The sequence below is a fragment of the Macrosteles quadrilineatus genome, unplaced genomic scaffold (genome assembly GCF_028750875.1).
Source record: "Macrosteles quadrilineatus isolate MER2022 unplaced genomic scaffold, UCM_ALF_1.0 Scaffold_3__2_contigs__length_128488019, whole genome shotgun sequence".
NCBI classification, from domain to species: Eukaryota; Metazoa; Arthropoda; class Insecta; order Hemiptera; family Cicadellidae; genus Macrosteles; species Macrosteles quadrilineatus.
In genome coordinates, this window is record NW_026542596.1 from 106,838,697 (window position 1) to 106,853,437 (window position 14,741).

Below are 14,741 nucleotides of genomic sequence, written 5' to 3' on the forward strand. Positions count from 1 at the left end.
ACTATGTCAATCACTCTCGTAAAATCACAGAGTTGACAGTACAGAGGTTTTGAAAAATGCTATACACGGCAGTTTTAGTAATTTCTGTGTTACTTGTAAACGCAGCATGTGATGTAGTGAGGTAATTATAATAGTCATTTGATTTAATATAAAGATTATGAGTTATTGATTTTTTACTGATTCAGTTAGTTTAATATTGTAGAGTTTTAAGTGGAGGGGATTCTCAAAAACTGAAAGTTATGCTATTTAATTTAGCTCCACTAATTGAAATACAGAAATGTAATTCTGGGAAAAACTATAAAATTTTGTTTTTAAAGGTTTACTAAAAACATTCAAAACACTTTCTCTCTACCAATAATCTTAAGTAATCTCTCCATGAATTAATTAATATAAACAAAGTTACAAATCTGTCGATCTTGGAAAGTAATCCTTTAATGTGTACAAAGCTCAAGACTTAGATTTATTTTCAAAAGATATCTATGTAACCGGATTTACTTTTTAAGATTGCCATTAACTTAAGAAAGACACCATTGAAGAAATTGTAGAAAGTAATAACAAGTGATGTAGCTGTAAATTTACCAGTGCGAGAACACTTGCCATCTTCTCAGAAAAATAGGGGTCACCTTTTAATACATAGATTTTTTGTAAAAATCAGGGTGGGAATGCACCCCACTACACCAATTCATTCCTTGATAGGATCACAGTTAGTTACTGTATTGGAGAAATTTCTGGACTAAATAAAAATCAAATAGAGCTATTGCCTTTCAATATTTGATAGTCATCGGAATCATTTATGCTCAAACCACACTGACACTTGTTGTGGGGGTGGGGAGGGGAATAACTTTTGACTCTAAAGAAAACTCAGCAACCAGAAAATAACAATAATAGCAACAGTAACAACCTAATGTTTACAGGATTCCTTTGAAGCGCAATAACAACAATAAGTTACATGAGGATTTCGAATCATTTAAAGAAAGACATGTGAAACGGCTCAAGAGCAAATTTTCCCTTAATTCTCAAGGCTACCTTCCCCTAACAGATGTTGATGATGTAAGTATTCCATGATTCCAAAAATGTAACTGCATTTCATTTGCAATATTATCGTCTGTTTTGTTTAGTAAATTCTTGATCAGAATGAGACATTTATGGTGCTAACAACACCCAGAGCCGGCCTTAAGCACGAGCGAAAAGTGCGGCCGCACAGGGTCCCGAATCTGAGGGGCCCTGCGTTTTGTGAAAAATAAAAAAATGTAAGAAGTCAGTGAATTTTACATAATTTATGCCAGTTATGAAGAATTAACAAGGGGGGAATATAAATACTAACATTATACATTGGGATTTTTGTTAGTTAGTACCATTGGGATCCTAATTTGTGGTAGTAAACCACAACCATAAAAGCACACTAAACAAAAAATCTTGTTAATAATACAGTAGCCTATGGCTGTGAATATTGAGTAGTATTGTTAGTAAACATCGATTTATCTTTTATAATAAATACCCTTAAAGGTTTAATAATTTTAAAAAACCTTAAATTAAAGTATTTAAACAGATACAATGATACAATAGATGTTAGGCAGGTTTGAGTGCTTTGACTCTGCTTTTTTGTTGCTTAGAGGCTTAACCAGTCTCAATGTGGGAACGCTGACCACTATATAGGTTCTTTTGGAAAAGCAGAGTGAAAACGGTGTGTTCCTGTTTCACTACACCATTGGGACAAACAATGTAGGCTTAACAATGTTAGGCAAGTTACACACCGGTATCTCCGACATAATGTCGCGATATTTATCATGCTGGCAACATGCCCCTCGAAAACCAACCTATGTTAACTTAAAGAGCTATACACACCAGTCGCAGGCCCGTGTCACAAGCGAACCAACCGGTCGGTGTTTGGACAGACATGTCTCTTGTCTGTCTTGGGCCCGCGCATGCGCAGAACACGTTTCTAGTAGTTTCAAAAATGTTGACAGCCTTTCTTCAATGTTAATTGATTTCTGATAGTTATTATCCTTGATTCTAAGTTTATATTTTAACAGACCGCACAGTTTTCCAAAGGTTTCCGGTTTCATCTTTTGAAAGTTTTGAATCTTTTCATGGTGTTGAAACAACTGTTTTGTTGGAGTCAATTGACTGGACCACTGATTGTCTTTCCAATAAGGATGGGTCCAGAATTCTCTTTGAACATGTCTTCTTCGTCGTCGTCTTCTTCTCCTTAACACCAACAGCAACACATCATCTTCTGATGATGATGACATTATTGAAACCGATGAAAAATTGATTCCTTCTCATGTCGCCAGCACGTGCCTCTTCCCATGGTTGTATCTTATTATATGTCGCAGACATCATGCCCACGACATCAGAAATATTAGCGACACTATGTAACCCGCCTTATGTTTTCTACAGGTTGAATATTACGGAGAGATTTCTATTGGTTATCCCGAGCAAACATTTACTGTGTTGTTTGACACTGGCTCAGCTGATCTTTGGGTTCCGTCATCTACTTGTAGATTCTGGGACGTAGGCTGCTGTAAGTACTCAAATCAAATCAAAATATCTTTATCACTGAATAAAAAAAATCATCTTTATTCCTGGCATAGTTTGAATTGTTTACCTTTTATATTTTATACTCCACAATCTGAAAAAAATGTGGTTAATTTGAGCAGAACTCCCAGGCAAATTCATTATTTTTTCCAGATTTACTGACAGAAAATCCTGGTAGTCCCTGTCGTTATTCCTAGTCACCAAGTCTACCTTTTACTAGGGGTCTGCGGGTACCTCTTATAACTCACAAAAATAAAAATAAGTGTTTGTCTGTTATATACATTCTATAAAATTTGACAATACTTACTTACACTGATCAATAAATATTTTATTTCAGGGTTCCATAATAAATACAACAGCAAGAAAAGTTTAACATATGTGAGTGATGGCAGACCGTTTAGCATTCAATACCTCTCTGGATCCGCCTCTGGTATTCTGTCAAGAGAAAATGTCACAGTAAGAATGGATGTTTTATTCAAATTTGTGATTTTTCTTCTATAAATACATAATACATGGATTTTTTGGTTTTATAAAGCTATTGGTATTGTTATAATGTTATAACACATTCAAAATGTTCAATGAGGGGATAAAATATGGTAATAACATGAAATAAGAGTTAAATAATGAGAATCATTTGAAGGAACGAAAAGAGCTTGCAAACGCCTTAATTAAATCTATACTATTATAAAGAAGGGGTGGTGTCTGTGTGTGTTTAATAACACGCACAATAATGATCAAGAAGTCATTTAATAAAATTGCAGAGTAAATAAAAAAAAAATAGTCTAATAATACTTTAACAAAACATGGTATAAATTGTATATAGGTTTCAATTGTTATTAGACGTATTTTTATATACTTTCGGTAAATTTAAAAAAAACTTACAATGCTGATCATGAATTTATTATATTGGTCAACATGTCATTTTTTGGGACAAATCACTCTAAATCTACAACGGTACTGCTGCATTCATTGTACCCACTTGTTATTGGAAGATTGTACTCTTTTAAAACTTAGTCCTTGAGTTTGATGTATTTTCTATGTGAAATAACAAAAAAAAGTGTATGGTAAAGTCAAACTCTCTGTTGAAAATTTTGAAGCAGGATTGAATGAGTTATATGAAAATATAGGTGTGGTTCCCACTTACAGTACATCAATTGGCACTTTGCAGATATCATCATTGTTTTAAAATGCTGTCAATCTAAACTGGTACTTATAAAGACTACTTTGTTTTCATCGGGCTATTAATACGAATTATACATGTTTTATTTATTTTTTCTTCAACTACTTTTTGCCAAAGGAATTATTGGCTTACGGAAGTTAGTTTTTATGTGCGTTTTATCTTGGCAACGTTTACTGTAGACTTCTTGAGGGAATGTCTCTCACTTTTTTGGAGTAGATTTTAAAGCTTTACCGGTACCGTTACCAGATGGCAAATAATTGTTTACTTTTTATCTTGTATGTAGTTTATCTTATAGTAAAGTTTGTCAACGTGTAACTTTGATTTTGAAATCAGCACCAAGAAATTTACATTTATAATAATTATGACTAAGTTTCTGGCTCAGTCGGTCACGGGCTTCAGGCCCAAGGCAGTGATGTTTTGGGTTAGGATCCTGATACTACTGGATCCACTACTTTTTACAGTACCCGCTCACTCCTTGCTTTGGTGAATACTTTCCACAGACAAATCCGTAGTCTATGTGGACGGACAAAAGAAAAATTAAAAGAGGCTACCAACCTCTTAGAAAAAATTAAAATCCTCTACTTAAACTAATCTTAAAATTGTCCTCTGCAATAAGATATGATAAATCATCTATAACAATAACAATGGAAGTTATCCAATTTAAGAGGGTTCTAGCCGGCAGCCTGAATGACAATTCAAGATGGCGGATTATATGGATTGAAATATAGTTAAGGATTGAACATGACTTGTAAAAGCTGTCAACGTTCTAAAACTAATTTTTCAATGATTGTGTGCTTTTTGTGCTCTTAACATATCAGAGCTTGAGATGGGGAAAAAATATTTTTGAGTTAAAATCACATAATGAAAAGATTTATGTACAGATTTTCAAAATTATTTTGTAAATACCTTAAGAAACAATTACGAAGTAGTTCATTTACTGCAATGCGTGGTTGGGATTTTTGTTTAATATTTTACAGTTCATTTCAACTCGATCAACACTTAAATAATGCCACTAGGTTCTTTTTTGTAAGACCGTGTTTACGCTATAACCAGCCGGCGGGTGGAACCCTTTTTAGTGGATTGCCTATTTTAGTAGTTATCAAAATCAAATTTTACTTTCTCCACAAATACCTACTATATCAAGAAAGTATTGACTTCCTCAAAATCATTGAGTTTGAGTGGATATACCCGTTTTGGGTCCTCTGAACCTAAAATAAGTGGTTTTGAAGTGATGTCTCTGTGTGTGTGTCTGTATTAGTGAATGTGTACAGAGCTGCAGCCCCATACATGTAGTCCGATTTTTATGCAATTTGGTATGTAGGCACATTTTGTTGTAAATTTTTATTTTTAATTGTGATTTTCCTGTAAAATAACAAAAAAATAAACATTTTCCAAAAACGGCCCAAACAATTTTGACAACAAAAATCAGATTTTGGAAAAAAAACCTATTTTGATTAAAATAAGTATATTATGGTCCTTTAAATTCTGAACAAAATAGTACAAATTCCCTTTCCATAATAATTAGGCCTAAGGTTAAAAATTTACTGTAACAGATTTTTGGAAAAAACCGTTTTGAATCAAATTAATATGCTATGGTCCTTATAAACAAAAAATAGTGCAACAAAATCTAGTTGTGGAAACAATTACAGCCCACATGTTTTTGCAACTTTTGACATTTTCTCTAGATAAAATATCATAGTTACTCTCACCACTTTAACGTGACAAAGGTTGTTCACAAGCTAATGGGAGAAAGTATGTCAGATAGCTGCAATACCATTTATTAATTTAACATGGTTTAGTCATTACATAATGAACAAAGTAATTCTTAGAAAACTGTAGCATATCACTAAGGGCCAGCGCGCACTATCCCGACCACGACCACGACCAAGACCAAACGCCCGACCGGTCGTTGTCGTTCACCATGCAACCAGAGCATGACCCAACCACGACCTGACCAAGGTAATGAATGTTTTACCAACTTCAGTTCAGTGTCAAGATTGATGTTTAAGAAGTAGCTGCTGTGGTGCATTTGTATCGTAGGTACATTAAGCGGAAGAAGAAACGATGCTGGATACATCCAATTATAACTGAGAATTTTCCTTCCGAGTAGTATCATCACGTCCACCAAACATCAGCGTGATCTCCTCCCAAGCTTCCTTCTTCATCCCTCTGTTGGCAAAATCTACAGCTGATAGATCCCATAAACAGGGCCTTTCTTTAATAGCTATAATAAAACTCTCAGGGTTAAAATCCTTCGACATTTTACAAAAGAATTCACTTCACAAACCACACAAAAAACAACTGCTCACCGTTTGATTGATCCAGGAATACTGGAGGTTGAGTGGTGTACTGGTCGGGTCGGAGACAAGTCGGGGGTAGTGCGCGTCGTCCCATTATATTGTGTGCTATTTTTGGTTGCAACAGCCAGCAAGTCGGGCCCCCACTAAACTGGAAGGACTTTGGTCTTCCATCCAGGGTCCAACCAGTCGACCAGTGCGCGCTGTTCCAATTACGCCTATTAAAAACTGGCCGTATCCGACCAGTCAGCGTCGTGGTTGTGGTCATGGTTGGGATAGTGTGCGCCGGCCCTAACTACATAATATTTTATTTCTCTTACTTGGTCCAGCTTGCTGGAGTTTATGTGACTAATCAAACGTTTGCTGAGATCAACCGACCAAGTCTCCAGTTCGCATTATCCAAGTTTGATGGTATTCTTGGACTGGCCTTTCCAAGTGTTGCAGCCAGCAATGAGACGCCTGTATTTGTTAACATGGTCCATCAAAAAGAAGTTGCCAAACCATTCTTTGCATTTTACCTCAACAAGTAAGTGCATTCACTGTAGTATGAGTAGCCTCCGCAGGGGCGGCTCCAGAGGCCAGGTAGGCCTAGGCCTACCCAAAATTTTGGTAGATATTTTAAAATTATAAATAAATAAAGACAAAGGGAAAGAATTACACCTAATTATTTTGCATTTAAATGTTTTAATTCCCCCCTTTTTGCAGGGGAGCTCACCACTCATACCTCTTGTATCCTGATCAAACTCCTTCTTGTTCCTTGTCAGGCCTACCCAAAAAATTATTCCTTGGAGCTGCCCCTGAGCCTCCGGATTGCAAAGAATCTATATATATAGTACGTAACTAATAATAGTGGTTTAAATACCTGATTCTGACAATCCAAACGTATCCCACAACTAGTTTCAACCTGCCAAGAGGTCATCATCAGGTCATTACTTCATATGAAGGTCATCAGGATTAATAGTTTTTTACTCATACACACACAAACAAACAAATAGCGCGCAGAAGTCTCATGACGCAACTTCTGCATTACAAACACTGGTACGCTCAGTGTTTAGGCCCAGCACACACGGTGTGACTGTTTTACAACTTTCGTTGCAAACTTGTTGCGAGTGCAACTGTTTTGTGACCTTGGCAATATATTGCAGTGGGGAAGCGCACACGACGCAACTGGTTGTATGCGATTTAAAAAAAAACATTAGAAACCAGTTGCATGCAACCGTGGGCCCGACGTTGCAGACTTTAGTTGCACGAGACCACGGGGTGTTTTGTGGTGTTTGGTGGTATTTTGATGGTATTTTGACGGCCGTATAGTGTTATTAGTGTTTATAATTTCCTATCCGACTAGCTCTAGCTGCTACAAACAGCCTAGTACTAACATTCTTGCTCAAATAAGGGTGAACCCAATGCTCTCTCAGTACCCTTCGCTGTCTTCGGTATTGATAATAGCTAATAACGTCTTGTTCGTCTGAGACTGACATAGTAAGCGCACTTAAACAACGTAACAACACTAAATTGACACTCCATTGATTGCACAATAGACGCAACTGTAGTTGTAAAACAGTCACACTGTGTGCAGACAGAAGTTTTGTTTCAGTTGCAAACTGGTTTCAGGTGCAACTTGTTTGCAACAGTTGTTGTAAAACAGTCACACCGTGTGCGCTGGGCCTAAATGTTTAATTTTATCGGCCAGAAGTGTGGGCACCCTATGTATTTGTTCGTATGTATGTGTAAAGAACTGTTAATCCTGACGACCTTCCTTCTTAGTAGGTTGAACTAGTTGTGGAATACAACGTTGGGATTGCCAGAATCGGGTATTTAACCGACTATTATTAAGTGCATTCATTGTATAACAATGGAATATTCTTTTAGTTGTGTAAACTGATTGAAAAGGAAATTAAATTGTATGTTAATATTTATATTTAATCATAGACTCTTCTAAAACAAGGCTGTGGTTGGACTTAAGTGGCAATGCCGCAGTTTTGGCCTACCGGCAATGCCGCAGTTTTGGCCTACCACCGAGACCACTGGCACTAATTCTTGAGCTACGTCTGCGGGTTTTTAACTTGTTTGTCATTACAGATATTACTAAAGCGAGTAGACTGGCGAGCACGGCCTTGTATTACAGGAGACTATGATTCAGCCCATTCCTTTTTGTCATAAAGCTTAGTGGAGAGAGTTACCTAAAGATTGTTTTCGTTTCAATAGGGTAGATGTACTAAACATTAAAATAATAACAGTTAAATTGTAGTTTACAACAATTGTTTTTAAAAGTTAAAACAAAAACAATCAAAAGAATACATATTTTTATATAGTTTTTATGTTTTCAACATTTTTCAGTCCTCCACAAGGTAAAGATTTTTTGAGATAATTGTTAAAATGAAACACCTTGATATGAAATATGTAAATTAACAAAAAAAAAAACATATTCTTAAGGTTAAGTTACTGGTGTCGCGTAATTTTTTTTTCAATTGGAGTTCCGGCATATAGGGCATAATGCAGTCATTTGGAGGCTTCTGACTGGCTATAATGAAGGTTTACTAATCTAAAAAATAGATCTGTTCATAAAATAAAATTATAAATGCCTCAAATTCATTTTTATAACTTTTTAATTATAAAATTAAACTATCATAACCTAACCAAACCAACCAAACTTGCTGATGATGAAAAAATCCAATGAAGGTTTACTAATCGAAAAAAATAGTTATGTTTATAAAATAAAACTATAATAAAATGGCTCTAATTCATTTTTATAATGTTTTAATTATAAATTTAAACTATCATAACCTAACCAAACTAACCAAACCTGCTGATGGTGAAAAAATTTTAGACAAAAAGTTAGTGCCATGACTGGGATTCGAACCTGGTACCTTTAGATTATCAGTTCGGTACGCTATCCACTACGCCACCGAAGCCAATGGCTGCTCCACGTATCGTTGCGGTAATGGTCTTCTCTCAAGCCAATCAATATACTGAATCTCCCTATATACCGCAACTCATATTGAAATAAAAATTACGCTCCCTGGTTGGTGAGGCTAAACAAATGATGACCTTCAATGACTGGACTATCTCATGATCTGTCAGCAATGTCAGCTACCTGTGTTGTTATTCATATGTGTTTGAAAACATATGGTGTTAGAATATTATTTGTTTAGTTGTTGGTAAACATTCTGAATCTGGTTTATTGTAAAAAGCTACCTAATAAAGTATTTGTCTTATTAAAATTATATTTTAATTTAACTTGCGATAACACTACATGGTGGCAGCGGGCTTTTTATTGTTTTAGCAATATACAGTACATGAAGATGAAAAGTTTTAGTGTTCCTACCCCAGAACATTTTGATTTTAAAGGAGAAAACTAGGGATGGACGGGATTGAATTTTTAGTTCGGGACGGGACGGGACGGGATTTTTATTTCCTTCCCAATTTTCGGGACGGGACGGGACGGGATTTTTTTCTGTGCATAAAAAGAAAGTACTGTATTGCAGTTACCAAAAAAGACATACGAAATCAATTTTTACCATTTGTGGTACTGATCTATAAAAACCAAAAAATGGGTAACAATTTACAGGTACCTATAGAAACTTGTGACTCGCGGGTCACGGGGTGATCGTCTGTATGACTCACGGTCACAGCGCGATCGTCGTCATGACTCGCGGTCACAGCACGATCGTCGGTATGACTCGCGGTCACGGCGCGATCGTCGGTATGACTCGCGGTCACGGCGCGATCGTCGGTATGACTCCGCGGTCACGGGGTTATTGTCGGTATGACTCCACGGTCACGGCGCGATCGTCGTCATGACTCGCGGTCACGGCGCGATCGTCAGCATGACTCGCGGTCACGGCGGGATCGTCGTCACGACTCGCGGTCACGGCGCGATCGTCGTCATGACTCGCGGTCACGGCGCGATCGTCGTCATGACTCGCGGTCACGGGGTTATCGTCGTCATGACTCCACGGTCACGGCGCGATCGTCGTCATGACTCGCGGTCACGGCGCGATCGTCGTCATGACTCGCGGTCACGGCGCGATCGTCGTCATGACCATCGATATATAACTACTGGATCGGCAGCTCCGCTCCGCTGCCCGAGCCGCCAGCAGTGGTTGCGTTCAAAGAAATGAAGGGTGAGAGTGGGCAAAAGCGCAACGCAGTGTATTGCTTCTGCATTGTCGCGGCATATGTTAAGATGTTATATACCTAAAAAATGGGTTTTAAGAGACTTCTTTTTCAAATCCTTTATCTTCTTGACATGCTCAATCATAATCAATGTAATGAGTAAACATAACAGTACTATTAACACTTTATCCATATGGGTTTATTCCGTAATTTACAAGATTGTTTGTCAACTAGATTCTGCTTGTTTAAATGGGTTCTGCTGTGTAAACATGGGTTGCAATCACTTATATAATTTTGTATGGTAGTAGGATGAAAAAAAAATTGACTACAAAACAAGTGTTTATTTAATGTAACTGTCTTTATAACGTTTACTAGACGCTCACATGGATCACATGTTACAAAACAAAATGGTCTTTGTCAATTTTTTTCTTTAACCTAAGTTTGACTTTTGTTCTTTCTACCGATTCCCTTTTTGCAAGGTGATCTTGAAAAAAAAATTATTTAGGCCTAATTACATACACACTTGTACCGTACACACATACCGACATACTTGTAGTTATTCCATATGCAACAATTAATTTGTTGTCTCCTTTTAGGAACAAATAAAATCAAATTATCCTTTATTCATTTTGTACATAAATGCATGAATAGTGTCAATACAATAATAGTGACAAAACATATCTTAAAAATACTGTACAAGAGTCAGTTGAAAAAATCATTTACCTTAAAACATCATTTATTGCATTAAAACTCAAATATATGCTTTTTAAACGATTTAAGGGAAGCTGCAGATTTAATCGAATCAGCAGGTTATTATAAAACTTAACACCAGAATAGAGGGAGAAGATTTTAAAGTTGAAGTTTTGTGTTTAGGGTATAAAATGCAGCTTTTGTGTCGGGTATTATAATTACGATTGTCCAAATTAACAGAACATTTAGAAATATTTTGTTTCATAAATATTAACAAACTATAGATGTACAGACTGGGAAAGGTAAGAATATTGTTGCTTTTAAATGTATTTTCACAAGAACCCCAGCTTTGATAGAGTAAATTGTTCTAATGATTCTTTTTTGCAATTTAAAAACTTTTTTCCTTTTGTCGGAATATCCTCAAAATACTATTCCGTAACTAAAAATAGGATAAACATATCCATGTAGTATACCATCATAAGAGTGGAAACATCAGCTGTTCTAGAATGAATGAGAGTTACAAAATATGCTTTATTTAGCTTTATGATGACGTCTTTTATGTGAGTTTTCCAGGTTAATTTATGATCCACTGTTATTTCTAAAAATTTTGTGCAGTTAGCAAGGTTGCAAGATAGAGGAGTGTTTTTGTGCAAAGAATTGTTATTAACGGAATTTTTTTAAAGTTAGGCCTAATTAAAAGAGACTTGGATTGATTTAGTAAAAGTTATTTTTATTCGTTAGACAGATTTGTAACAATAACATAAATAAATAAAAATTCATATGCTATAACTGAAAATTTCCAAGTATTCAATTCCAAATTAATATTTAATACTTACTTGTAAAAAGAAAGGTTGCAATGTCTACTCCATCTCTACGTACAATTGTATGCAGCGCAACTCTTAACCGTTGTATTTTATTACCATTTTGAAACTTAAAAACCAACTAGGCACTAGTTATCACATGTATTAAAAAAAAAACTTAGTCTTTCTCGCAGCAGACGGCAAGACAAACAGCCAGGGTGCCAAATCACAAATTCGCGAGTCTGACGGTTGTCATGTGACATTAAAAGGCGGGAAATGAAATGTGGGAAATATAGGAGTGATAATGTGTTTTGTTTGAGGATAATTAAGTAAACTTTTAAAGCCATTTCAATAAAAGTAATCATTTATAACAAAGGGAACTTAAAAACAATCTAATTACATTATGCATCATAACTATTAATCCAATCATATTTAAAAAAAACTGCCAGTGTTTGTATGTAGTCGCATGGTTGTCGCTCAGTTCTTGCCCACCCAGCACCTGCACGTCTATGGATACTCTCCCGCATCACACTCGTGTGTGCGACCGGATTTCAAACCACAGCGCTTATGGACAGCGCGCAATCCAGTAGTATATATCGATGGTCATGACTCGCGGTCACGGGGTTATCGTCGTCATGACTCCACGGTCACGGCATGATCGTCGGTATGACTCGTTCACGGCTCGATCGTCAGCATGACTCCACCATCACGGCATGATAGTCAGTATGACTCCGCGGTCACGGCGCGATCGTCGGTAGGACTCCGCGGTCACGGTGCGATCGTCGGTAGGACTCCGCGGTCACGGCGCGATCGTCGGTATGACTCGCGGTCACGGCGCGGTCGTCGGTAGGACTCCGCGGTCACGGCGTAATCGTCGAAATGACTTCGTCTCCTGCGTTCGCGGACCTATTGCTCGCAATAACGGCGTTATCGGCACTCGCAAAGCGGAAAAATCGCCGACGATCGGACGAAATCCCGTCCCGAAAAATTCCCGAGTCAAATGTAATCCCGTCCCGATAATCGGGAATATTTTTTTCCCGAAAAATTCCCGAAATTTCGGGACACGTCCATCCCTAGAGAAAACTGGTCTAAATGGAAAACTCGTTTCTTGCGCTTTCATGCGGTATCTGGGCTCACCAATGAAGACGAACCATATCAGGTAAACACCTTACTATATATGATGGGCGAAAAGGCCGAAAGCATATTTGAATCATTTAATTTGACATCTGAGGAATGTAAAAGTTTCAAAACTGTTTTAAAAAAATTTGATACATATTTCGCTCCTTCTAAAAATGTAATCTTTGAGAGGTACATGTTTCATACTAGGGTTCAACATGAGGAGCGTGTTGAGAGTTTGATTCATGATCTTCATGAGATGGCTTCTAGATGCGATTTTCCTGCTTCTTATAAAGATGAGGCTATACGAGATCAACTTGTTGTAGCGATTAGAGACAAAAGTTTATCTGAAAAACTACAAATGAATGCAGATCTAACCCTTAATTCTGCTGTCTCAAATGTTAAGCAAGCCGAATCGGTTAAAATGCAACAATCATTGATGAGGTCCGGGTCTTCAGAACATGCACTAACTGCAGATAAAGTCACTTCAAGGACTTGGGGCACTAAATTTGCTCAGAAACCTCCAGTTGATTCCAAAGCGTCCAGTACCAATTACTATAATCAATGCCAGTGGTGTGGTAACGCTCAACATGAACGACCAAAATGTCCTGCCCGGAATATTTTCTGTCGAAACTGTAACAGGAAGGGCCATTTTGCTAAATGTTGCCAGTTCAAAAATGTCAAGGAAATAAATTCAAACCCTCTTCAAGATGAAGTTATTAAGAGTGACAAAATTTGTGGGGTCTGTTAATCCTCAAAAGAATCCTAAGGCAAAATGGTCTGCTGAAGTTAAACTAAATGGAGTATGTATTCAAGCTAAGATAGACACTGGAGCTGACGTTTGTGTCTTGTCCCAATCACTCTATAAATTGAAATTATTTATGTACCCACTAAATTCAAGTAACAAAGCTTTAGTTGGGCCTGACGGATCCGTCCTTAATATCTTAGGCGTATTCGAGGGTACAATCCAGTACAAGAATCAATATTGTAAGTCTCAGTTTTATGTAATATCTGGTGCTGATAGAACCCTTTTGAGCAATGAAGTTAGCGAAAAATTGGGTCTAGTTAAAAGGATGTTTCGAGTCAACTCAACTGGCTCATTTGATCCCTTTACATCATACCCTAAACTTTTCAGCGGTCTTGGTGATACACAAGCTCATTATAATATAAAATTAAAGCCAAACGCTGAACCGTACTCTCTCAAAGTTCCAAGGCGTGTTCCCCTACCCTATAAAGATGCTGTAAAAAAAGAACTAGATGCAATGTTGGATAAAGGTGTTATCGTGAGAGTAGACACTCCGACTGACTGGTGTTCACCTCTTGTCATTGTCCCTAAAAAGGACAATTCAATAAGACTTTGCGTAGATTTTACTAAACTTAATGAGAGTGTTAAACGAGAACTATATCCTGTGCCCTCTGTAGACTACACTCTGGGACAATTAGATGGTGCTAAGGTGTTCTCGAAACTAGATGCTAACTCGGGTTATTGGCAAATACCCATAACAGAAGAAGCTTCATATTTGACTACTTTCATCACGCCTTTTGGAAGGTTCAGATTTTTACGACTTCCTTTCGGGATTTCCACTGGTTCAGAAGTATTCCAGCGTCAAATGTCTGAATCACTTGAAGGCCTTCAAGGTGTTGTTTGCCATTTCGATGACATAACTATATACGGGAAAGATATGGAAGAACATGACAAAAATTTACATCGTGTTTTGTGTAGGCTCCAGGAAAAGGGCTGGACACTTAATAGATCAAAATGTGTGTTCCGGCATGACAGTATCAGTTTACTAGGCCACCTTGTAACTAAAAATGGTATTAAGCCAGATCCCTCTCGTGTTGAGGCTATCCAAAAACTCAAGACGCCAACTAATGTTAAAGAACTAAGGAGAATTCTAGGTGTTGTCAATTACGTAGCCAAGTTTATTCGTAATTTGTCGACCATAGTTCATCCACTACATGCTTTACTGCAAAGAAATACAGAATTTGTTTGGGGGCCTGATC

General features: G+C 37.1%; 1 protein-coding gene across 1 annotated transcript in view; it reads left to right on the forward strand.

Annotated features, from left to right (window-relative positions):
* Positions 1–14,741, forward strand: part of LOC128988654 (lysosomal aspartic protease-like) — a 19,754-nt gene continuing 5,013 nt past the window's right edge. The window contains exons 1-5 of the mRNA XM_054410141.1: positions 1–121; positions 915–1,050; positions 2,401–2,524; positions 2,876–2,994; positions 6,345–6,541. Coding sequence (XP_054266116.1) covers positions 57–121; positions 915–1,050; positions 2,401–2,524; positions 2,876–2,994; positions 6,345–6,541 — 641 coding nt within the window. The 5' untranslated portion in view covers positions 1–56. The remainder of the gene's footprint in view (positions 122–914; positions 1,051–2,400; positions 2,525–2,875; positions 2,995–6,344; positions 6,542–14,741) is intronic.